The 26298-nt window shown below is 41.8% G+C and overlaps 3 protein-coding genes across 6 annotated transcripts; all 3 read right to left on the bottom strand.

The window, feature by feature from the left end:
* Positions 1–3277: 3277 nt before the first annotated feature.
* LOC103993140 (GATA transcription factor 1) lies at positions 3278–4502 on the bottom strand. Its single transcript, XM_009413094.3, has 2 exons — positions 4122–4502; positions 3278–4011 (listed from the first exon to the last, which is right to left on the bottom strand). The coding sequence occupies exons 1-2, from the start codon at positions 4326–4328 to the stop codon at positions 3385–3387; spliced, it is 834 nt and encodes a 277-aa protein (XP_009411369.2). The 5' UTR covers positions 4329–4502; the 3' UTR covers positions 3278–3384.
* Positions 4503–10045: 5543 nt separating this feature from the next.
* LOC135587467 (xyloglucan galactosyltransferase KATAMARI1 homolog) lies at positions 10046–14604 on the bottom strand. Of its 3 annotated transcripts, none has more exons than XM_065078943.1 (3): positions 12079–14604; positions 10964–11406; positions 10046–10648 (listed from the first exon to the last, which is right to left on the bottom strand). In XM_065078943.1, the coding sequence occupies exon 1, from the start codon at positions 14022–14024 to the stop codon at positions 12291–12293; it is 1734 nt and encodes a 577-aa protein (XP_064935015.1). In that variant the 5' UTR covers positions 14025–14604; the 3' UTR covers positions 10046–10648; positions 10964–11406; positions 12079–12290. The 3 variants fall into 3 exon arrangements, with proteins under 3 accessions (XP_064935015.1, XP_064935016.1, XP_064935014.1); XM_065078944.1 differs by having other exon boundaries at positions 10046–11287; positions 11363–11406; XM_065078942.1 differs by having other exon boundaries at positions 10046–11406.
* Positions 14605–16078: 1474 nt separating this feature from the next.
* On the bottom strand, positions 16079–22757 carry LOC135587466 (probable leucine-rich repeat receptor-like protein kinase At5g63930). 2 transcript variants are annotated; one of them, XM_065078941.1, is made up of 3 exons: positions 21823–22757; positions 18644–21736; positions 16079–16901 (listed from the first exon to the last, which is right to left on the bottom strand). In XM_065078941.1, exons 2-3 carry the CDS (start codon positions 21594–21596, stop codon positions 16522–16524), a joined length of 3333 nt encoding a protein of 1110 aa, XP_064935013.1. In that variant the 5' UTR covers positions 21597–21736; positions 21823–22757; the 3' UTR covers positions 16079–16521. The 2 variants fall into 2 exon arrangements, with proteins under 2 accessions (XP_064935013.1, XP_064935012.1); XM_065078940.1 differs by having other exon boundaries at positions 18644–21703.
* Between the last annotated feature and the right edge of the window lie 3541 nt (positions 22758–26298).

Below are 26298 nucleotides of genomic sequence, written 5' to 3'. Positions count from 1 at the left end.
TTCAAATCATGCATATATATGTATATATCGAGAATTAGAATAGGTAAAGAATGTAAAATTATCATATCATATTTATCTTATTATGATATTCAATATTATCTTTTGATTCTGCTAATTAAGCTTTCCAATAACAAGCCGACGAGAGGAGCAAAGCTGACGACTCGCACAAGAGTTGCCATTTATTATGAGCTGAGCCTGCCCTTACGAGCTACTGCAGAAGACACTCACGTTTCCTTCTCACTGTCGTGCATCTGACGCACTCCGAAGTCGTTGATGGTCATGTGAGCCTTTGTGGCTTGGGTGACCGGCGGCCAGCAGCGGTACTGGGGATACTGCTTGCCGGCCTTGCAGCACTCGGCGCCGTTCTTTTGGTAGCATTTGCCATGACTTCTCGATCCAAATGAACAAAGGTTTCACTTAAAATTCGAAGTCATCGTGGAACAAATATGCAGTCGAAGCTAACATCAATTCTCAGCGGGGAATCACCTTTCAAAGTCAATGGTGGGTTGCCTTGCCATGACTTCTGAGCTCAAATGAACAAGGTTTTGACTTAGAATTCTAAGTCACTGTAGAAAAATTATGTAGTAGCTGCTAACACCAATTCTGAAGGCGGGGGGGAATGAGATGTCGAAGTCGATGATGGGTTTCTTTGCCATGACAAGTTTTTGACTTAGAATTCTAAGTCACTGTGGAAAAAAAAAAAAACATGTAGTAGCTGCTAATACCAATTCTAAGGGGGCAATGAGATGTCAAAGTGGGTCAATTTTCATGACTTTTCTGCTCAAACGTAAAAAGATTTTTTGGCTGAGAATTGCAAGTCGTTGTCGAAAAAATATATAGTAGTTGCTATACAGGGATCAACTATATATAAATATATATATATATATAATCATAGTTATTGATGTTAGACCCTATTTTATTTTTATTTTTTTAATTTTACTTTACGTCTTATACAGGGATCAACTATACAGGGATCACGTCAGGAAACTCACTCGATATTGGTTTTAATATATATCGACTCTCGGAAGACTACTCTAAAGGTAATTTGAACTATAATAGGATCATATCAAATTAGTTATGTTTATCTTATTCTCACAAGAAATTACTTGAATAAGAGAGGAAATAAATGTCCTACTAGCAAGAACATAGTAGGATGGATATATCATCGAAATAGATTAAGTTGCTCGAGCCAACACTGTGTACATGTCTTCCACATCGCTCCTGCGATGTACCGCCGAGTGCCAGAAGACTACTACTGTTCAAGGTTGAATGATTGGGGAGATGTGGGGACGACGACGCATCTGTTTGCGTGAAGTGCGCCCACTCGCTGCCCATGGAGAGAACAACGATGGCTCCATAAATGTAGCAGGAAGCACTGTACTCGACGACAATGGCTGCGATAGAGATAGATGCTCATCGGATCTTTGCAAGTTGTGGAGGCGATGCTACGTAGAGGTTGCATACGTCTACTGTTCTCCTCCTGTTTCGTCCACTAAGAATGCATGCAATAAAAATTTAGATGGATTTACTGTTGTCTTTCGACTAGTGATGTGACTGGGGCAGATAGATTATAATGAAGAAAAAGAATGATTGGTGTGGGGAGGAGTCTCCAGATCCAACTGCTGAGAAGAGGAGTGAGTGTTGGCATGCCATCTCATGTACTTGCAATTGGAACAGCAGTTCAAGAAAAGAAAGAAGAGGAAGAAAACACTAAGCTTTTTTGTGCCTTCTGGCCGTTTTAACTCTGATCACAACTCACAGCTGAAACAAGCTGGATGATAGTGATCGCCAATCATAGGCGACTGGGCTTCAACAATGAGTCAGAATTGCTTTAGGCTTCTGCTTCTCGCAATGGCTTTTGAACACAGCTTTCACTGCCTGCACAAAGTGAAAGTAAGGAGAATGGAGAAGAAGAAGAAGAAGAAGAAGAAGAAGAAGAAGAAGAAGATGCCGTCTCCATCAAGTCTAATCCTTTATATATAGTCTCCCTCCAATAAGATTCACCTTTAGAAGAAATATTTACAAGCATCAGTACTACATGCATGTACCTCATATAATTTCTTGTTCAGAATCCAAAGCGTTGTTTACTAGAAGAAATACCATCACAAGTGATAGATTGGTAGGTTTTATATCTTTGTTATCAAAAGAGTAAAGAGTAATGCCCACAGTAGCTGGAAATTCTCAATGCTGCATATCAATAGACTGTAGCAACTGAAGAATGGTGTAGGTAGCTATTCACCCCTCACTAGGAGAATCAAAATAAACTATATAGTGTGGCATATGCTATGCACATGAGCAAGAGGTGTACTCTCTCTCTCTCTCTCTCTCTCTCTCAAAAAGACAGAAACATTGTTTGATGAGCAATTAAAATTATTGATGATGACAAAAATCTAATACAAGTCAGTACATAAGTAAGATAAACTGTGAAATTGATGTTAAAATATGGTATTAGTGGTGTAAGAAGAGTATAAGAAGATCTAAGAAACAGATCCATATAATGGATCTTGAATAGTTAAAATATTATGATTTATCATTGTTATTGTTGTAATCACATTAGGATGTAATTATTGGGTTACAGTCAAATTTGCTTCTTTTATGGTGTAAAATAATGACAAAAGAAACAGCAGCACTAATTACAAACTTATTTTTTTTTTATGATTCAATTGTATAGAATAAAATAAATAACCAATCACAAGACTTGCTTGGATAGCTGTGCCTGCACCATAATCCATGCTACCTTTAGCATAAACTACTGTGTGATCCTTTGCACTCTCTCACCTCATCTTAGAGATCCAAATCGTTGGATCTACTTGGCTCCTCTAAAATATGAGCACTGTCCATGATATTTAATCTCAAGGTACATGAATAGTGCCAATCTGTGACTCCTCCCCGAGGTTAGCTGGTGGATGCACCAACCCCATTGCCTCACCTTTCACCACCCAACTCCACTGGAAGCAAGAGGAAGCCATGGTGATGCTGATGCTGATGCCTTGGATTCATTTTCTTTCTTATCCTGACTTGATGGGTGAAGAGGGAAGAACAGACAAATCAGATTTGTTCTTTGTTCTTCCACTTAAAGCTCAGTAGATCCCTTAGAATCAATGGATAGCTAAAGATGGAAGAACAATTAAATCAGATTATTTCCGCCTCCAAATTTACTGATTTCCTAAATGAGAGATTTTCTTTTTTCTCCTTGAGGGATATTAGGGAGTTCAATGTGTGGTAATAAAAACCAGAAAAATTATGAGCTACTCTGTCACTAATCACACAAACTAAATAAACAAGAGAAAATGATTCACTAAAATAAATGAACAAATGAGCACAAAGTTGACATTTTTTTTTGTCTTTCTCCCTAAAATCAACGAAAGCGTGGAGGAGAGTACTCTAATGGAGGAAAGAGTTCGCTAAGGGGGAAGGATTTTGCTTTAACGAGAGGGTGGGCGGTGGCGCCCTGGTGTTGCTCCGCAGCTCCCGGGCAGCTTTCTGGCGGCGCAACTCCAGGATCCGGCGGTGGGAGTTGGAGTGGATGGCGGCGGAAAACGTGGGGCTGCTCGCCGGCCGGTACTCCGGCACGAGGCGACCGGACTTGTACCTGACGCCGCACGCGTTGCACAGCGTCTTCGGCCCCTCCGGCCCCGCCCGCCACTGCGGCGTCTCTTCCGCCCCGCAGTGCCCGCAGCAGCGCCTCTCCACCGCCGTCGCTCTCCTCGCTGCGGTTATGCAGGCCGGCTCCGGGGAGAGGCCGGCCAGCACCCTCCGCCGCCGCCTCCGTCCCTTGCTCCTCGGTCTGACCGGCGCGGAGAAGGAAGCCGCGGCCGACAGGACCGAAACAGGGCTCGGCCGCTCCCCCACCGCGCCCGCAGCGGCGCCGCTGCTGCTGCTGCTGCGCGACTGGGACGGCATGGGTATCTCGAACGACGTCTCCAGCGCCGGGAACGCGTCCTTGTTCGCGAGCCACTCGAGCTCCTCTTCCTCCTCCTCTCCTCCGCCTTCCCCTTCCGCCGGCAGCCCCTACAAAATCCCCCCCACCCCCACCCCGAGCCCCACAAACCACAAGAAAAATCAGATTTTGTTCATTCCCCGAAGACAAAAATCGGATTTTGACGAGGATGGAGCAGAACCGGGAGGCCATCGACGGACGGCTCGAAGAAGTCGTGGAGGAGGAGCGCCTGGTGCTGCAACTCCCCCGCTCCGGCGGCAGGCACGGACGTCGCGGCGGCGAGGGACGGGTGGTACGCGTTGGAGGTGAAGTCGAGGAGGAGTAGCTCGTCGGCGAAGCAGGCCTCCCCAGCGGCCGCCGCCGCCGCCTCTTCCAATGTCTCCACCATCGCTTTCTCCGAGAGCGCCAGACCAGTTGTCTTCGTTTGCTACCACTCAGCAACAGCGGAGACAAACGAGAGGATAAAGCGGAGGACGATTTATTCTAATTTTCCTCTCTTATTATTTTCGGGTTTGCTTTAACCCTTCTTCACCTCCCTTCCTTTCCCTTCTCTGCTTTCTCTCGCCCTTCTCACCAACCCCCCACCCCCCCAATCATTCTTCGGCTCCGTTTTGGGCCACTTCGTAGTTTTCGCCTCTAATTGTTTTACCATAGTAAACGTTCCCAAGGCACCCTATTATCGGTTACAATCGACGCCCGCTCTCAACACTACAAACTGTTACATCTAATCCGAATCCGATATATCATACCATATGCGTTCGATAGGTTGCCGAAATCATTATAAGATTATGCGAGGCAAGAAATAGTGAATATTTACTCTTATAAATCTGCTACATTGTATACATCTGTATTCACCATATTTAAATTGAAATGATGAGAATGTAAATAATAATATTAAAAAAATATATAGGAAAATGGATCTTGACAGACATCTGTATCAACCACGCAGATGCATAGACTGGATCGACAATAAGTCTTCTGTCAATGGATGTACGAACGGTGAGGACACATTGAAGTCTTTCTTTATTCTGAACATTACAGACACAAACTTAATGTTCTTATTACAAAATAATAAACCTCTCATATTATTGATCATATAAGTGATTCCTTTTTAAAGCAAAGGAGGAATCGTATTGCACTACTGAATAATATGTCATATACGACTATGTTGTTGAGTTTTTTTAGTATGGTAGAGAAGATGTGATCTTCGAGTTAGTGTGTGATTAACGGTTCAAAATCTTTGGAGACCAAAACCCGATGGATCTAAGCGTTGAACATAAAGGTTTAACGCAAATGTAAAGAGACATACCACTATCATGAGATGTTAATTTGACTCTTCCGAAGCTTTGTTTTGTGGCCGACTGCAATCTCTGTGTTTCCGCTTGCTGCGACCGACCCATTTGGTCGGCCAATTATTATTTACCTCATTAGTATTATAATTTTTATACTTAAAAAATTTATATAAAATTTTATAATTTTAAAAATAAAATAAATAATCGTGTTTGTCTTAACACCGTCGGTTACATTGACGAAAAATACAACACGTTATATTTGATGTAAAAATAATGAACAAAATTATTTTTATTTTTTTTATAAAATCATTGGAAAGAAAATGATGTTGAATTATTTGTTTACTCGTTATTTTCACGTTAATCTAATACATAGTGTCACGTGTTATGTTTTGTGTCAATACAACTGATAATATTAGAACCAATGGAGTTATTTATTTTATTTTTAAAATTATATAGAATTTAATATCATTGTTTAAGTAGAAAAATCACGATGATAATAGAGCCCAAATGCATAGGGTAATAAATAATTTACCTATAAACTTAAATTTGATTAGCTACTTAGCTATTAAGATCCGATTGATTGCTTTGTATGCACCAATTTGCTCCAAAGATACTCATATCTGATTTAGAAGAGTTTATTAGAAGATTGGAGCATTTGAATTCTTATAAACTTTATTTTACCTAAATCCATTGTTTATTTGGTTTATTAAACCCACCTTCTATGGATGCATATTTTTTTTACTGGAAATCAATCGAAATCCGAGTAAAGTAAATTTGACCTCGTGTATCCAAAACCTGATTTATATGCATCTAATAAACTCAAGTTCCTTGTTAGCAAATAAAATTTTATATTATTTCGAAAAAAATATAACTCTAATTACTATCGACTAAGAGTATTATAGGGTTAGTTTTGCAGGAGCTCTATAATATCCTAAATTGCAAAGGGTCAACCTTGTTAGTGAACCTTTACGCCGTGATCGAGGTATCAGTATGGCTCGGTTAGATCCCGGATGTGCAAGGTCGCCCACGCGGATGCTCAGGTCGTGAGGGTGAGTGTCGGGTTGAGTCGGGTTTGAGCCTCGTCCCCCGAGCGCGGTCTTCTCTCTTGGCGAGTGGCCTGCTTCTCCGTCATTGAGCTCCTACACATAGGTCGAGGTCGGGAGGGAGATTTCCTGACTCGACCCTCCGAAGCTTAAGTTAACTTTTGGTGGAATGAGAGAGAGTTCAATGTTCGAAGTGCCTCTTCCCCCTGAGTAAGGAGGGTCAGCTTTTATACCTCCGAGGATGAGTTGGTCGTATAGGGTCAATTCACTAAGGTCGGCTCCTCGAGCGGTGGTCGACTTAAGCTTCTATACGAGCATCGACCGACCTGAAGGGATCAGCACCATGCGACGCCACCACGAGCTTTCCTAGATGACTGTACCATGATGATGTCGTTTGTACGGAGGGGGTGAGAAGCGGTTGGGGTGGGTGGTGTAGGGCATGGCTTAGTGCCTTTTCTTGGCTGGGTTGGTTGTCATGCTAGGAGTGGTGGTTCGGTCATCGGTTGATCGTGAGCTTCTATTCGGGAGATGGACTGGTCGAGCAACACTACTCGGGCGTTGGACTTGCCAAGATGCAACTCGGACATTGGACTGGCCACGAGGCATGGCTCGAGCATTTGACTAGTAGCGAAGCGTGGCTCGTGCGTTGGATTTGGTCGAGATGCAACTCGGGCATTAGACTGGCTGCGAGGCGTGGCTTAGGCATTAGACTGGCCGAGATGTGACTCGTGCATTATACTATCCACGAGGCGTGGCTCGGGCATTGGATTGGTCAAGATGCATCTCGGGCATTAAACTGGTCGCGAGGTGTGGCTCGGGCATTGGACTGGCTAAGATGCAACTCGGGCATTAGACTGGCCGCGAGGCGTGGCTTGGGTGTTGGATTGGCCGAGATGCGACTCGGGCATTAGATTGGCCGCGAGGCATGGCTCGGGCGTTGGACTGGCCGAGATGCATCTCGGGCATTTAGACTGGCCGCGAGGCATGGCTCGGGCATTGGATTGGTCGAGATGTGACTCGGGCATTAGACTGGCCGCGAGGCATGACTCGAGAGTTGGACTGGCCGAGATGCGACTCGGGCCTTAGACTGGCCGCGAGGTGTGGCTCGGGTGTTGGATTGGTTGAGATGCACAATTGAGACACTATTTACCCGAGGTGCACCAATGAGGCATTGTTTGAGTGAGGTGCACCATTAAGGCACTGTTTGACCGAGGTGCACGACTCGGGCACTGTTTGGCCGAGGTGCACAACTCGGGCACTTTTAGGCCGAGGTGCACCAATAAGGTACTATTTGGTTGAGGTATACAACTCGGACACTGTTTGGCCGAGGTGCATCATTGAGGTATTGTTTGGCCGAGGTGCACCATTGAGGCACTGTTTGGCCGAGGTGCACTAATGAGGTACTATTTGGTCGAGGTGCACCATTAAGATACTGTTCGGTCGAGGTGCACAACTCGGGCACTGTTTGATCGAGGTGCACAACTCGGGTACTATTTGGTCGAGGTGCACCATTGAGGCACTGTTTGGCTGAGGTACACAACTTGGGCACTGTTTGACCGAGGTGCACAACTCGGACACTGTTTGGCTAAGGTGCACCATTGAGGCATTGTTTGGCCGAGGTGCACCATTGAGGCACTATTTGGCTGAGGTGCACAACTCGAGCACTGTTTGGCCGAGGTGCACAACTCGGGTACTTTTGAGCCGAGGTGCACCACTGAGGCATCCAAAGTGTCGTATAGAGTCATCTGGGCCTGAAATGCAGCGACATGCTTTGCTAGGTTGAAGCTACCTTCGTAAGGCTTGAGCACAGGAAGGCAGAAGTTTTGTAGGGTCAGCTTTTCCTGAATCTCTTGCATAAATTAGGTTCATGTTGGGGGAGCCTCATCGAGCTCTAACTTGGATTTGTGAAACTCCTTTTAGACCTTATCAAGATGTCGATTGACCGAGTGTAGCTGAGCCTAGAAAGAGTTTGCCGAATTAGATGATAGTGTGTCAGGCTCGGGGGTGCTCGAGTAGGATCATCGAAGGTCTTGAGCGTTGTGCTCGGGTGGTGGCCTTGGATTCCTCGATAGCTCTTCGGGCGATGGGGTAACGTTTGTCATGGCAGGTTGTTGAGGGGCCATCGGTGGCATGGGGACAAGAGCTGACGGATCTCGTTGCGACGATTGAGGTAACGTTGACTACCGGGCAAGCTAAGGAACAAGGGGGATGATGGTCTGCATCATTTTTGCCTGGGCTTGAACTTGATGCATGATGCTAAGGAACGCCTCGGTAGAGACAAGAAGTTGTCCCATGGTGGCCCTGGGGGGTGACAACTTGGGGTCGATGAACAGTCGCCAATAGCGGCTCGGGGTTACAATAGGGGCATTTTCTTCTAGGCTCGGAGGAGGTGGGAGTCGTCCTCCGAATCCGAAGGTTGAGTGCGTTGGGAATGACTCCTCTCCAATGCGTTCGGTTGGATTGCTTGGCTGGGGATGATCTTATGGTATCGGGGCCCTTCTTCTAGTGCCAAAATGTTAGTGAACCATTACGCCATAGCCGAGGTGTCAGCACAGATCGGTTCGGTCTCGAATGCGCAAGGTTGCCCATGCGAATGCTCGGATGGTGAGGACGAGTGTCGAGTTGGGTCGGGTTTGAGCCTCGTCCCCTAAGCGCGGTCTTCTCTCTTGGTGAGTGACCTGCTTCTCCATCGTTGAGCTCCTACACACAGGTCGAGGTCGGGAGGGGGATTTTCCGACTCGACCCCTCCGAAGCTTAAGTTAGCTTTTGGTGGAATGAGAGAGAGTTCAGTGTTCGAAGTGCCTCTCCCCCCTGGTTAAGGAGGGTTAGCTTTTATACATGCAGGGATGAGTTGGTCGTACGAGATCAATTTACTGTGGTCGGCTCCTCGGGCAGCGGCCGACTTAAGCTTTTATTCATGCGCAGACTGACCTGCACGGATCAGCGCTGCGCAGTGCTGCCTCGACCTTTTCGAGATGACTGTACCGTGATGATGTCGTTCGTACGGAGGGGGCGGCAAGCGACTGCCCGCCACGTGTGTGTTGTGCGCCACATCGTACTTGAGGTTCCACATCTACATTATCGTGTCTGCTTACCTGATTCCACGTGGGTGATGCCAAAATATGCCTTATCAAACCTCTCCAAAATTTCATACGAAAGTGAGGTAATAAACAATCGAACATTGGGAAAACTACCACCGTGACTTTGTCAAAACTCGAAACGTAACGCAGGATCATGTAAGCATAATTCAACATAATTTTTTATTAGCTAATCGAATCGGACATATTTTACTCGTTTTAAATGATCGTGCAATAATGAAAAGATTGGGACTTAAGTCTACTCCTCCATCATGCACAAAGTCCCCACGCTCAAATGTCCATACGACACCGACGATAAGACCATGTGACGATCCAATCCTACCCGTCCATCTTCTACCATTAAGCTAGTTGGAAGCCCATGATGCCCGATCCCGCACAAACACAACTTCCGGCAATGCGACAACAACAAGTCAAGTAATTATAATTGCCATCTCACGACATGTACAGCCATCTCTTGGAAGTTCATAAATATCACTTTAATGAGTTCATTTATTGTTCATGTCAAATATTTTTGGGCTCTGATGGCATACTATTTAAAGCAAAGCCATCGAGTATTCTGTACAAATACTATGAGGAGCTGAAGGTTATTATCTACTCTTCCACCAACACCAGTGTCTATCTTAAAACCCTTGAATTTGAAGGATAAGTTATAAACTGATTGAAAATTACACAGACTAAAAAACATTATTTTAACTACAAATATAATTTCTTTACATATCTCAATAATATCAAAAGATCGAGTAAAGCTTAAATAATTAAGACTTTACAGCTTTATTATTATTGTCGTAGTACAAAATCATCCATTTCACTTGGATTCACATGCCAAGCTTGATCCCTTAACCTAGCATAAAAAAAACATAATATAATCAAAATTAATATTTTATTTCTTCTAAATTATCAATCATGTTTGAGGAATAAAAATTATCCAAATGCATAAGCTCATACACCAAAAAGAGCTGAATGAAGAAACCCGTAAACTCTCACGGTCAATTTTATCGAAACATAAGCATCGGAATTACGTAGCCGAACAAAACACTTCATCGTGAACGTACCGATAGAGATCCTAAACAAGTGTGGCTGGCTTTAAGATTGACATTAAAATGGTTGTCCCCATTTGATAGCCCAAAATGTTCCCTCTTCTTTGATTGCTTCAATCTACGCCCTCCTAGTCACAGAAGGAAAGGCTGCTCCTTACGATACAGCAGGATGCCTTGCAAGAAAATTTGGCATCTGCTCATCCACCGGTGGCCAAGATGCTTCTTACCATCTCCCTGCCTATTCAAAAGTAGATTCCAAATAAAGGAAAAGCAAGCACACAATCAATGTTGATTACCATATCATGAATAACATATTATGTAAGCAATTAAAAAGCATCTATTAAAGTTCTGTGGTGGCCATCACGCACTTTAAGACCACCAAACAGTGCGGACTACTACTACTACATAAAATAACACACGGTAACCATGACAAATTGATGAAAGCTGAGAGAGATCAATCATTCAATCAAGCACCATGAATGAAGAAAATGAAAAAAATGTCCCTTACTAATATGCATGCATCATCCACAAGAAGGCAAAAAATAAAACTTACAGAGCTTGGTCATGTTGGTTGCTTCAAAAGTCTTGGAGCAAGTGACATTGTGTGTCAAATTCTTGAATGGATTGGCGACTCATATCCTGCATGAACAAGCCCGTACAAGCATTTTGTAGTTCCAAAAACATGCATTATTCTACTTCATGCATCCCCCTCAGAACCATAGCAACTGGTGCTCACATCAACAATAACTACAGGAACCTAAACATCTTGAAACATGTATAACATAGAACCAAACACAAAAGGATTTTCAAAGCTACTGGCTGCATATGTAGTATATAGCACCTTACCGTACTGACAGACGTCTTATATTATTAGGTTCTGTATTCAAAATTCAACTATTGTTAGGAAAGATATATACAAATAGGAAATTGATAAATGGAAAGCACATCTTACCTAATGCAAACATCACAAGAGATCAAACCCCTCCTATGGTTCATCTGTAACAGAATACAAAGCCAAGAAGAATAATGTCATACTCCACGATATGATGATCCATACTCCATAATATCAAATAATCAATCCATTTTATAAAATAATGTCATGCTGATGTGTCACAAACGTACCTTGCACTTTAGGGAAATAATCTCGTTCCAATGATGAGAATAATAATAAGATGACTACCATCTAGATGCCAAAATTCCTCATACACCAGATACTGGTGTCAACTCTAGGAAGCACATTTATATAAAATCACAACAAAAAATTGAAGTTGCTCAAAGGTTAGGTTTGAAGGACATTTCAGAGATCATACCACTATCATGTGTATGCAGTTGATCAGCATCAAATTGGCAACATTCATCTGTTTCGTGTCCTTTCTTTATGTCAGGAAATTATACACTCAGTAAGACACTAGGTAATCACATTGCCATGGCCCATGATAGTCTATTTTTCTCGCAGAAGGATTTTCATTAATTAACAAGATAAAATAATTACATTATATATTTCTCATCTGGTCTGAGTAAATCAGAACAACACAATTACATAAAATTTCTTATTCTAATCTTTGTGAAATATGTAATGGAAGAGTTACAGATTTGCTTACAGACAATGTGCTAAAATAAAAAACTATAAAAATTTAATATGTAGGGAAGACAATATCTGCTACCTACCTTTGAAGTTCTAATTATTGTTGTAGACACATTCTCACAATTTGCAGAAAAACTCAACTGATATACACTCAACAATGATGATCAAGGCTCACTCATCCACATATCTGTAATTTGATGATTTACTTGCATTCAAGTAGCTTCAGATTGTACCAATGTGATTATAAATCATCATAATCAATTAGCCCTGCCTTCTCATCACTCCAGAATACAAGTCAAGCCTGACTCCTTTGTTCATTCTTCCAAGATTTCTTAGCAGCTTCAGCAGATATAGTGCCAGACTCTCCATTACCATCCTTCGGCTTAGAAAAGAAAGGATCCCACTCATGTGGCCCAACTGTTTGCTGGCCATCCTCTAACAAAGCATATTTCCAGCTGTTCTCTTCGATGAAGTCCTTATCTTCACGGCCTTCAATTACATCCCTTCTTAGTTTTGTAACTTTGTTGATGACTGCCTGAACTGCCACATCAAACGCATCCTTAAGAGTCTCCAGTTTAGACCTAGGGTCTGCATATATTAGCTTTGGTATAAGGCTTATGACTCTCTCTCTCATTATTTCCACAACATCTGGAGGAATTTGCTTTAACCTCTCCTCAATGCTGACATTCTGCTTTCGAATATCATCCTCCGGGATAAACACCGAATATGTCGAGTAGTTCCTCGGGAGATGCCATGTGTACTGTATATAAGCAGAACCAGGATGGAAGAAAACAGGTATGCAACCAGCCAACATGGAGTCAAAAGCTGATCTCCTTGTATATGAATCTCCCTGAGGTTGTAAGCAAAACAAGGAACTCTGGAACATCTGCATTATGCTGCTTGGGGAGTGACACTTGCTCTCTCCAAAATCACACTCCAACAACTTACATACCTTGGACTTTTTGCACTGATCTATTATCTGCCCTCTGATTGATATTGGATTATCAGGCCGTGGCGCACCTGCAAATGAGAATAGATACTTCCGCTCCAACTTCCTCATCCGGTCCTGCCAAAGGAAAACATCACCATCCTTTGCTGGATGAAAGTAAGTAGGATATGGTACCCCAAAATCATTAGCATTCCATGGGCTTGCCTCCACAACCAGCATGGACATATTTCTTGCAGCTGGCAAGAACAGAAGCTTATTCCCCCAATCCGTTTCAGAATCTGTCAATCTCCTGAAATCCCAAGTGATCCTCCCAGCCACCAAGAAATGGTCCCTTCCCCCCATCACGTTCCACTCAGGCCTCTTCATGAGCCAATCAACCAAATCGAGAGATGCAGCATCCCTGACTGAGATATTGTATCCCCAAAGATATCGAGCTATGTCAAAACCAGCATAGAAGGGCACGAAAATAGCTGCGGCAATGGATGAATCCTTGGTCAGGCACTCGTACTGCTTCATCCGGTTGTTGAAGATCACATCCACCGCGAATTGATTGGTGGCATACCATCCGGTGTTTGAGAAGACCCCTTCAGCATTCTCAAGCGGAGGCCCCAGACCAGCATTGCTTGTGAATTTGCACATGTTGGTCCAAAGGCTCAAGTTCTTGCAATCTCGGAGCATGTCGGCATTGAACCGCGAGGGGAGGTCATGGACGTAGATGTACCTCCCACCGCACGGATCGCTCTTATTCTCGATGGTCCGGAGGGCCCGGGTGAAGGGGAATGCCTCTGGTGCTTGACGAGTATCCGATGGCTTTGATCTCGGCGGTGCCTTCATTTTGGGCAGTTCAAACGCTTCATATGCTTCCGAAATCCGCTGGGGTTGGGCCGAAACGGAGAAGGGAACGGGTTGCTCCGGTTTGCCGATAGGGTTGCTGCTGAGAACAGTGAAATGGAAGTAGAAGATCATGATCCAGAACATGGCCGATAGGGTGGCCAAGAAGCAGAGCCGAGATGGTGGAGGCTTGCCGTTGGCCTTCTCCATCTCCTCGTGATGGTTGGACTCTAACGACCGCCGTCTCATCAAATTCCAGCCCAAATTCAGCTTAATTGATCGATCTCTATCGAATAAACTCTCATCAAATTGAGAAGTGCAGACCCAGTTATCTGTGCCCTCCCCCAAATCCAAAATGCGAGAAGAGGAACTATCACCCACCAGTCTCTAGAGCCGTCAACAACAAATCTCCGCTAAAAAAACTCAAAATTTGCGCATTGGGTAAAGCACATATCGATTTCAGAACACTAAAATTACAAAACCTAGATCGGGATTGTCATGAAATTTGAGTCCCATGTGACGCTCCCAAATCCCAATAGGAAGGGAAAAAAGAAAACAACCGCTCAATTTAATTTACACCAACAAGCATTGAGAGAGAGCTGGAGAACACAGATTTCGATGGAGGTATGGAAGAGCATCTTGTAATCGAAGAGGAGGAAATGAGGAGAGATAGGGTGCGGGGAACTCACAGAGATATATATGCCGCGACGAGAGGGAAGGAGAGGGCTTTATTCTTGCCCACCCACAACCGGAATCTCGGGAAGGCGACAACCGGAGTTGGCCTCACGAAGTCGCCCGTGGAAAAGGGCCGGCATCGGCGCATTCTAGAACGCTGCGCCGGTCCGTCTCAGTCGGTGGCCGGTTGCTCCCCAGCCACGTCGGACGCACCGAGCTACGTGTCGGTTTCCCCTCGCCACGTTTCCAGCACAATTTCCGACTCACGGGCCCGGACGTATGGAAATTTTACGCCGTTACGCCATCGACTCCGTGACCGAAGCGGGACACGTGGCGAGGAACCACCCGATGGCTGACGTATCGCGCTTACCGAAGCATCACCGCTGCCGACCTTCCACACGGCATGGATGCTTTATGCGCCGGGGGAACTTTTGGCTGGGGTACTAGCCGTACGATTGGACGACATGGTGGGCCAATTGCTGAGTCCAAATCACGAGGTCGGTGGGTCCGTCAGGTAGTTCGTCGCGGGTACCGAAACCACTGCCCGTCTTGAAACCACAATATTCGAACTACCCGTTCTCGGCACCCGTTTAACGTACCAACGACCGAGTGTGTGGAGACCACAAAGGCCACCGACGAGTGAGACGGTAAGTTAGGGACGCGTTCTCTACATCAGAAAATGTTGCCGTGGTACCTTCTGGAATAGGACGGTGGCATCCAGCTATCTCGTTAAGGTTACCACGTCGGTGACCTACTAATCAGAAAGACGTCGACAAGTCAAAGTCAAAGCTCATAAAACGACAAAAGATATTACATTGTTCTCCGCCAATTAGTTGTTGGCGTCGCCGTGACCGAAGCCGCGGGAACAAAGACCATGTTTCTGTCATGCTTACCGCGTACCTGCCGGTGGGTGGACACCATCGATGGAGACCGGTGGACGTGGCCGTGCATTGGTGAGATCAACGTGGCTTGATCACTGGAACACGTTGAATTATTGCATCAATAGCATGTCTATATGTTATTTAGAAAATAGATAGTTAGAAGCTCATTCTTATTGATTTATACATCTGCAGCGTCAAGAAGCTTCAGGCAATGTTAATATTAGCAAATACGTTGATCGATGTGCATGTAATTTGCATTGTAGTACCAAAGACATTTCTACAACCAAATGATAGATGTGGAAGGTGAGCAACTTACCATATCACGAGCGCGAGGGTAAGTGTTCATAGTGATCCAATATTCCTAGTTTAAGTCGACACGGTGGGATTAGCTTTCTCTGTTCATAGTAACCTAATCTAACTTGATCTGATTAAGTTTAACTTGTTCAAAGAGAGAGCCACCACAACCATCAAATTACACTTGGAATGACTTTGTAGTTGAAGTCTAAACTCAGTATGACAACTCATGATGCCACTGTATTAATTTCCTGGTAAAATACTGCAGAGCACACAATTCATACATTTCATGAATATAATGGCTAAATGGAGTTCCACTCAAAATCAAGACACCATCAGAAAAACAATGAAATTTCTCTGAATGTAAACCAAGAGGTAAGTTTCGTTGTCGAGTTCATTTGCTCGAATAACAAACAAGTCGAAGTGCCGAAAACTGTATTCGATAGATACAAGTTTAATGGCACATCAAAGTTCTCTGCAAGATCATAAGCAACAAGCAAAAGGTACAAAACTTGTTCAAACAACACTAGAAGAAATAATTTCTGGTTTACAAACTAAATCACCTTGAAGTATCATGGTTTCGAAAAAAAGAAAAGACGAAACTAGGTACAGACTAAATAAACTTAATTACAATGTTTACGCTGAAGTATCATCAAAGAAGTATACGTTTGGCTTTAGCTTTAGCAGCTCTTTTCATCCGTTTGGCTTCCAAAATCACGCTAACTGGCAAACAAGACGATCTGGATCATACTAAGTTTCACCTTCGGATTTTGTGAGTAAAAATTTTGAGATGTAATGAGTAGTTATTGCATACAAGATGGGAACTGAGGAGGGCTATTTAAAAAGTATATATCAGAGTGAACATATAATTTTGATGAATGTAAAATATAAATACACTATGACTGGTCTTTCTTCACAGAGTGATCAGAATCTGTGGAGGATGGAAGGCCCCTAGCTTTCTCTTTAGACTCCATTAACATCAGTACAACTTCTCGCATAGATGGCCTATTCAATGGTGATGAACTTGTACATAATAAAGCAATTTTCAAAACCATGATCATGTGGCTGATAGCATTCTTGTCTTCCAAGTTCAAATGACTGTCAAATATTCCAGAAGTCAAAGAATTATCCTTAATATATGCTCTTACCCATGTAACAAGGTCACCTCCTTGGTCAAGTGGTTGCACTGGTGTTCTTCCAGTCAGCAATTCCAGTAGGACAACTCCATAGCTATATATATCACATTTTTCTGTAACCTTCATAGTATATGCATATTCTGGCAGAAAAAGGTTGATATATAGGATATAATTAAATATGCTAATAAGGCAAATATAGTCAAAGTGATTTCAATTAGATGCGGAAGAGATTTTAAGTTGCAACAATCCACTAAAAGAATTCAAAACTACATATGGTGATAGAGAAACATGGTAAAGAAGAAAAATTACCAGCACACATCACCGGGAAAGCTAGAAATACAGCAGTTTGACCTTATCAAGATTATTAAACTCGATTTAACTAATCATGCAACAAAACACCTGAACTATCTAACAAGATATTCCTTTAAAACCTGGAAAATCATTATAAGCAAACCATTAATGGTAAACTCATCATCATGACTAGAACAATGAACTTTCTTCATCTAGTTCATTTTTCGCAAACATATAAATTGTAGTTCTTGCAAAATCAGTACCTCAAACGTGCATGATTACACAGTATAATAAGAAACTAAAGCATGCGGCTCAACAATTTTCTTCTGGAGACACTGTTAAACATAATTTTTGTTTTGCCATCAAGTGTTTGATTTGCACTTTTAAAATGTTTCTTTATAGTCTCACAAATTTTGGATGCAATGTGCATAAGACAACCAGAGAGATATATCACTTGTGTGGGGGACTTGGTTCCACATTACTATGACAACAAGTCTTGCACTTGCTTATTAGTAGTCTTTTTCGCTACCTCGAATAAGTTCTCAAGTATTTTGTCATATATGTCTTGCCGCTTCACATCATGTAACGCCACATCCATATCCATGGAATGTTGGCATGGTGGGGCTCCACAATTTACAGACGCTCATTATCTTAATGGCTTTACTGAGATGGGGCCGCTTCCTTTTATTGTGGCTGTGAGCCTGTCTCTTAAAATGCTCTCTCTCAAAAACTAACAAAGAGCACTTCTTCATCCTGTGACATTGTTTTTCTTTTCTGGGTGATTGCTACACAAACATGGAAGGTTTGAGTAGCTCCTTTTACATGCAAAAATTAATCCTAAAACTTGTGCAGTTCATGGGGCAAATACAATACAATATTTGAGTACCTCCTGCATGCATATGTAGGGAGAGAACCATCAAATACCCGTGCAATTCAGAGGGGTCTATTTCTCTCTATGTTAGCATGCTCCAATCGACCAAATGCTTCTTTCTCGCAAGGATTATCATTTGATGGCATAGGGGTATGCCATCATTACCTTGCTAGCATGGCATGAAATCAGTTGTGCAGAATAGCACACTGCCACGTGACCAACTTGTGCCACCATGGCGCATCCCAATACCTTTCTGATTATTCACACTGAAAACATATCCACAATCCTTATTCACAAAGTCAGTATATCTATCACGATAAATAGGTTGGATCAACCCATTTTTTTGCAATGGGTTGAACAAAGAACCAATTTTCACGAGTTCCCGAAATTTACCACTTCAACAAAATTATACAGCAGGATGTGACAAGAATATTTAGATGATCATTTTTGTTATCATTTGACAATTGGTAGGATCTCTGAAATTTTAACTTTTAAGAGAAACAGACTAATAGAACAGCAGCAACATTCAAGCGTATAATCACCATCAAACACAATGCAACTATTACACAGCTAGTTCCTCAGGATATCAATATGGGATTAGCAAAATGCAAATGCAATCAAATGCAGGGAAACAGCTTTCTTTGAAAAGGCAAATAAAAGCAATAAACCACAAGCAGAAAAGGACAGGAATAGCCCGAGCTGTAATATTAGAAGTCTTACCAGGTGCTATATACCCATATGACCCAGCAATTGCAGACATTGATTTTAACTGTGGCACGTCAATCAACTTCGCTAATCCAAAATCTCCAACATGAGCTTCAAAATTTTCATCAAGCAAAATGTTGCTGGACTTTATATCTCGGTGAATGATGTGGGGCTTGCAATCGTGGTGTAAGTATGAAAGCCCCTCAGCAGTCCCAACGGCAATCATAAAACGAGTATCCCAGTCAAGTGGAAAAGAAGATTCTCCATGAAGAAGATCAGCCAGGCTTCCACTTGACATGTACTCATAGAGAAGAAATTTGGAACCATTGTGATAGGTGAAACCATATAGCTTTACAATATTTCGATGTCGAATCTTTCCAAGAGTAGAAATCTCTGCACGGAAGCTGTTCTCAATGTTACTTCCTTCTCTACTAGATGCTAATTTCTTTACGGCAACTGTCCGTCCAGACTGGGTAATAGCTCTGTAAACTGTGCCACAAGCACCCCTTCCAATAACAAAACTCTCATCAAAATTATCTGTAGCAGCAACCAGATCATGGAATGTGAATCCTTCTCTTGGGGAGATATGTGTGCCTGATGCTGAACAATATAGTTGTTTCTCTTTCAATGGAGCCATTGTCTCGACTGGCCGTCTCATAAAATATAAAACAACAGCGATCAGAACAAGTGAAATGCTTCCAACAGCAGCAGCAATAATGACAATGATCCTACTGAAGGGGGTGCTTTTTTCTCTCAATGATGGTGATGTAGAAGAAGATGGCGATACACCACATTCGCCAAGTGGTCCACCGCATAGCCCTTTATTTCCAATAAAGCTGCTTTGGGCCATACTTTGAATCAATGGAATGGGAGGAAGAGATCCAGTTAGATCATTATAAGAGACATTCAGTCCACGTAAACTAGATAAATTTGCAAATGTGGCTGGGATTACACCAGTTAAGTAGTTATTATTTAACAAAAGGAATTCTAGCAGCGCAAGATTGCCAATCTCTGGTGGAATATTTCCAGAAAAATTATTATAGCTGAGATTCATTGCAATTTGTAAACTTGAAAGCCCACCCAATTCATTTGGTATCGTGCCAAAAAATTGATTACCACCCATCTGCAGTTCTGTCAAATGAGAGAGCTTTCCTATGATGGAAGGTATGGTTCCAGAAAACATATTATCAGAAAGTATAAGCAGTTCCAGCTGCAGAAGTTTTCCAATTTCATTAGGCAATTTTCCTTCAAAGTGATTATGGCTGAGATCAAGTCGTTGAAGCATCGTACAGTTAAATATTTCTGGAGGCATTCTTCCTCCAAATTCATTGGAGGAGATGTTAAAGACGACAAGCTGTGACAGATTTCCAATTTCACCTGGCAACTCATGTCTGAAGAAGTTGTTTGCCAGGTCCAGTCTCTGCAGAGCTTTGCACTGTCCTATCTCCGGAGGGATAGGACAACTGAACCTGTTCTCATCTAACTCAATGGTGGTAAGGTTTTCCAGTCCACAGAGATCAGAGGGGAAGCCTCCTGTGAGGCTATTCCCACCTAGACGAAGCTGCACCAAGGATTTGCAATTTGTAACCCCAGGGGGGATGCTACCACTTAGTTTATTGGACCAGAGATTCAACAAAATAAGATTTGAATGTCGGCATAGATGACTTGGGATTTGACCAGTGAGGTTATTGTTTGAGAAATCAACCACCCAAAGTGGACTATACAATCCAAGCTTCTGAGGAATGTTACCAAAGAGCATGTTGTTGAAGAGTTGCAACTGGATCAGATCAGGCAGATATTGCAATCCGGGAGGAATGGATCCAGTGAGATAATTGATTGAGAGGTCGAGCTTACTTAAGTTCTTCAGCACACACAGCTCGGGGGGTATGATGCCTGCAAGCTGGTTCTCAAAGAGGTAGAGCAGGCGCAAGCCATTTATGTTACTCAACTCTGCTGGTATTTTCCCCGTCAACATATTCTCCGAGAAATCTATTTCTGTTGCCAGAGTAAGATTCCCAATTTCTTTAGGTATTGTCCCATTGAAACTATTCCTGTAAAGATATAGCTTCTCTAGATTCTTCAGGTTTCCGAGCTCAACAGTTATATCACCCACTAGATAATTCTGGTAAAGTGCAAGTGTCACAAGGTCTGTACAGTTTCCGAGCTCTTTAGGAATAACTCCAGATAATTGATTGTCCCAAAGGATCAGTTCAGCTAGGTACCTTAGTTTCCCTATTTCTTTAGGAATCGCTCCTCCTAGCTGATTTTGGGCAAGACCAAGCAATTCGAGGTTGTGGCATTCACTGATCTCCACCGGAATGCTTCCAGAGATCAGATTCTGCCCTACTCGAAAGATGGCCAAGTTCTTGAGCTTGCCTATGGTACGAGGCAATGGACCAATAAGGTCGTTGGTGTATGCCACAAATTCCATGAGCGATGAGAGATTTCCGATCTCCTCAGGAAACGAACCAGAAAGTTTGTTATTGCACAAATTGCACTTGAACAAAGAGACAAGGTTCCCCAGTTGTGGTGGGATGCTGCCCTCAAAGTTGTTATTGTTCAGGTACAGCATCTCTAACTTGGAGCAATTTCCAATCTCCCCGGGGATCGTCCCAGAGAACTGATTGAAGGAAAGGTCAAGATAAGTCAAGTGAATCAATCCCCCAATGCTTGGAGAAACAGACCCAGAAAGATTCATGGAGTTCAGATCAAGTGAGAAAACCACTGGATCATAGTCAGAAGTGCAATTAACACCATTCCACTGGCAGGGCGTAAGATCATCAGGGCTCCAGTTATCAAGGTTGTGGAGAACGTCTCTTATTTCACTCTTAAGTTGCAAGAGGTACTTGCCTTCCATGTTTATCCCATCAGAACTAGATACAAATAGAGCAGCAAACAAAGCTATGAACTTGAGATCAATGGAAGCAGATACTCTTCCAGGTCCCAAGATCTCCAATAATTTAGCCATCGGTAGTAATAAGACCAAGGCGTAATGCACATACAATATATACAAGAGAAGAGTTAGATCACCAAGAACATAACCAACCACTTCGTCAGCTAAACACCCTCATTCTCCTGAATTGAAGGGAACAAAAATCAAAGACCACCCTAACAGTTAAAAAGCAGTTACATACACAAAGAGGCAGAAGATACGAACAGGATTAAGGAATCTTGGTATCAGAAAAGTGGCATACCTCTGTCATCCCGAAGCCTCCAAAAGTTCATGGACAACCAAATGAATCCTTGAGTTCTTCTTGGATGTGACAAACTGAATCTTTTATCTTAGAAGAAAGTTCATGAGCATAAATAATTCCTTGGGGCATATAGGAAAACCAAGACTTCACATTATTACCTTCTCCCCATTTATTGAACCCAAAAAGCAGCCAAATCCAGAGTCCCAGAACCTAACTTTGAAAACCCTTTCTGTTCATCACTCTACACTTCCTAACATGTCCAACATATTCTCACAAACCAAACCAGAAAGAAAAGTAAAAAGGAATCCAAAGACGACCACAGAGATCCACGAAACGAAGCCTCCCAGCCACAAGTTTCAAGCAAACGTCACCTTTTCACCAAATTCTACTAAAAGATGCATACTAACCAGTCTCACAAGCCTACAATATCAAAACCTACATCTTTCTTCTCCCAAAAAGAGCCCTCCGCATCAAGAACTCACCTTTCTGCTTACGGAACGCACAACAATACAATTCTACCAAAACCCTTCGAATAAATCAAATTGCTTGAAGAAGATACACCCACCAGCAATCAAATAAGTCAGAAATCAAGAACCCGAGAAACTCCAGCGACACAGGTATGGCCAATTAAAAACCTCAACTTTCAAGAATCCCCCCCCCGAGGAAAGTGCTCTCTCGCCTTCGCCGGCCCACCAACGAACACAACCTATCTCGTTTTTAGCTCCTCTGTTATCCGGGTTTCTGCCCATGCGTCCCGTGGATCTGCTCCTCGTTCGGCCTCATCAACACCTCGCAACAATTCCAGAAACGAGCAATCTGAGAGAGATCAGAACAGGATCTCCTAAATGGAGTGCAGAGAGAAGCAATGGCAGGCAAGAAAGCGTTCAAGTCTCATCTTTCCATCTCTTCCACTCTTCCCCTTCTTAATCTAATGTAGTTACCAAACGACTCGGTTTTCTCTCTGATGTGTCAGCGACTACAACAACGCTATTGGGCTATCAGACAGTAGTAGAACAGCATTGCGGGCTTTGAAGATCCTCCAAGAGAGGATGTGATCCAATCTAGATTTCTTGATGTGCATGCATGTAATGAAGGAATTATATCAAACATTTGATTTAATTTTTTGTCCATGGCTTTATGTTTGGTGCTGGAAATGGAGTCAGGGATCTAATTAAAGGGTCAATGCCCGGTAGCTTTTAATTAGGCAGGATTCTAGATAGATCTGATACCTATCCAATGTGATCATAAGTTGGATCATCTGGGATCAGATTAGATTAGATCGGATGGTAGCTAAAAAGGACCTTTTTAGTTTTCTGATTTTTAAACTTCAAAAATATAAAAATGAAATATTTAATTTCATCTATCCGTCGCTGGCTTTTACCGACTAAAGATATAACAAGTAACAATACTTATGAAATTATGGATTTTATCAATAATAAAATAATTATTTTAGATATTAATTAAAAGATGAAAAAAGGGCATTGGTGCCATTGGTTTCTTCCCTAATCTCTTAGGATTTAGGGCAAAACCCTTCTTCAACATAATAATATTAAGTTTGTCCTAAACCCTAAGGGATCAATTTGGGAAAGAAACTAATAGCATGATCGTCTATGCCAATAACCTCTTTCTTCTACTTTTTAATTAATATTTAAAAATAATTATTTTATTATTAATAAAAATTGATAATTTATCAATATATATTTTTAAAGTTTAGAAATCGAAATACTAAAAAGATCTAACTATAAAAGATAATTTATAATTAGCTCACCATCCATGGTGAATTTATGTATACGAAGATATAAATAGTCAACCTAAAGATTCATCAAAAGATTGTGATCATGATTCTATCTTTTAGATGCTCAATGATGTCAAATCTTCAAAAAAAAAATTTAAAAATTAAAACATCGTAAAATATGCAAAAGAACAATATTGATTGTCATAGAGTATAATTTGATTTGATAGATAATATAAATATATTTTAAAAAAATATTTTTTAATATTTTCATCTAACAACTTTTATGCCTAGGTAAATTATTTTCATGATCAATTATAGGTAATTATCTTTCTAGATAATATTTTTATTTCATCTTTATAATAAAATATATATTTTTAATATATTTAATAGTGATAAGAACTTTTAGTCCCATCGAATGCAAGAATCGATGTCTTGTGAGCATCAGCAACATTCTCTACCATAAAAATGGCTCATTCCAAAAGGGTATGATCGTACTAATTTTAAATGGATAAAAATGACTCTGTTGATTTTGATACCCATCAAACTAACAAATTAATCTCTTAATCATCATCTTAATTAGAATGCATCATTCTCATTATAAACATTTGGTTACATCTTGATATAAAGCATTATTTTCATCATACGCAAGATGAACAGAAAACATTTGGTTAATGGAGAAGGCGATAAGAACAAATGATTTGCTGTCGGGGCCATAAATGGAGTTTGATAGCTACAACACCTGCACGCGCCCAACAATGGAGGGAGGGTAAAGATGTATAGCATCAACGAGCTACCCACCAAAACCCTCAGCCTTTGGTTGCTCTCCTTCCCTTTGGCCACCATCCACCCATCCTCCTCATTTCTTTTCTCAGGGAGAGTAGCCTTCCATCTTGATCTGTGCGAGCGACATTGGATAGTAGGAGTTTGGTGGGGATGCAAGTGGCAAAGGCTTGTGGTCTTTATAGATCATGATAAGGACAACAACATTAGAAGAAGAAGAAGAACACACAGGCATGCCTATTTGCCACTAGCTGTCTCTTTATCCACTGCTTTGTTATGTCAATCATGTCACTTCACTGCAACAATGGTGACGGTAGATGTGATACCACTCTTCGAAAGAAGGTTATATAGCAGAATATTTTAGGTTAGTACAACATGCTACCTTAAGCTCAAGTGTTTGTAGTTGACACCTCAAAAGTCTTCTCAGTAGTTTCAGTTCATCAGAAATATCAGCAAATTAATGGCTATTTTTGCACCCTTGTTTAATCACATTTGACCAAGTCTGAAGTGTTCTTCATCCAGCTTGCAATTATATATACTAACCAGGCTGTAGTCTTTGAATTCTTGCTCTCAAGATTACTCGTGAAAGTATATTATTGAAGCATCAACTCTCACCACCCAACCATTTGATGTGACACACTGCATCACCAACTAGTTTCTATGAACTTGTCTATGTTGCGTTTAACATCTGCCACCATGATTCATGCTATGGGAAAATTGAAGCACGAAGACACCGACACAGATTGGCGTGTCAACATGAATGCAGACGTGCTTGCCTCACTGTTTGGTATGTGAGACGCCGTAAGTTTGAAGGCTGTTCAAACAATTGACAGAGATGATGACCTCAACTAAATGAAGAATAGCCATGACTTGATTAGTGATGTAGGAACTCCCCATGTGATGCACAAACCAAAGTGTTTAACCAGGTCAAGGATCTTACGCTCTGTCTCCTCTTGAACTTGCCACCACTTAATGTTGGCGATCTCAAAGCATCTACTGGTCAAACTTAGGGTTGGTGACCTAAAGTTTCAAAGCTCTTTCCTATTGATCATGAGTTAGGCCGGAGTACCAATTGGGAGTAGGAAAGATATATGTATGTCTTTTAGAATCATATAAAAGTTGTGATTCATGAACGACTACTCCTGGCTCTATCTTAATGGTGTTATATCATCTCACATTTCCCTCATTAGCTCAATGATGTTGAGTTATGGTCACATTGTCTCCTTCCTAATCATAACTAGAATACTGTGAGACATACAGATTGAAGATGAACACTTTTAGTTACAGCCCTTTCTTTTAGAATTTGGAAGACTTTTTTAGAGTCAACTGTTTGGAACAAGAACTTTTAGTTCTCACTTTTAGAGCTGTTATGCAATAATGTTTGCTAGTGAAGTTTATGCTGTAGTTAAAGAATATTTTCAGCTGATTTATCACACTAAAGTGTAAAAACCTTTTCCTTTTCCTATTTTGTGAGTTTAATTTTTTTGTCAAGTGATCTATTGCAATGGTTTAATATAATTAAATAACTTAACTACAATTCCTGCAGCTTTCAACTTTATTTTTGTGATAGTTTGCTGTTTAACAGTTCTTATGGATGGAAGAAATAAGCTGCAGTGTTAGAAATCATTAGTATTCTATTCTTTTAGCTCTGCTCATCATCCCTTGTCTTGTTTTAGAGATTGGGCAGAACATATTGCAAAGCTTTGCAGTGTATAAAACCTATTGGATAAAACATTCCTCTTCTTCTTCTTCTTCTTCTTCTTTCTCTCTCCTTGAAGCCCATCAAACTCAATTAAAGTGTCTGAATTCAACCTCACAATATCTCATCGAAGTTTATTGGGCAAGCAAATGTAGCTTTCCACCGAAAGGTAGATTAATTTCGTCTCACGCTTTATAATTATGGTGCAGAACACCACACACATCTGCACCACTTAGATCCATAATTTAATGAAGTCGGTGAG

The sequence above is a fragment of the Musa acuminata genome, chromosome BXJ1-8 (assembly GCF_036884655.1).
Source record: "Musa acuminata AAA Group cultivar baxijiao chromosome BXJ1-8, Cavendish_Baxijiao_AAA, whole genome shotgun sequence".
NCBI lineage: Eukaryota > Viridiplantae > Streptophyta > Magnoliopsida > Zingiberales > Musaceae > Musa > Musa acuminata.
The sequence above is the reverse complement of the archived record's forward strand: the minus strand, read 5'-3'. Positions and strand labels throughout refer to the sequence as shown.

Excerpts from the sequence above, each read along its gene's own strand:
- LOC103993140 (XM_009413094.3), bottom strand. The coding sequence starts at position 4,328 with ATGGTGGAGACATTGGAAGAGGCGGCGGCGGCGGCCGCTGGGGAGGCC. Across the intron at positions 4,012-4,121 it reads CGTCCGTCGATGGCCTCCCG|GGGCTGCCGGCGGAAGGGGA; the intron begins GTTCTGCTCCAT and ends GGGATTTTGTAG.
- LOC135587467 (XM_065078942.1), bottom strand. The coding sequence starts at position 14,024 with ATGAGACGGCGGTCGTTAGAGTCCAACCATCACGAGGAGATGGAGAAG.
- LOC135587466 (XM_065078941.1), bottom strand. The coding sequence starts at position 21,596 with ATGGCTAAATTATTGGAGATCTTGGGACCTGGAAGAGTATCTGCTTCC. Across the intron at positions 16,902-18,643 it reads ATATGGGTATATAGCACCTG|AATATGCATATACTATGAAG; the intron begins GTAAGACTTCTA and ends TTTTTCTGCCAG.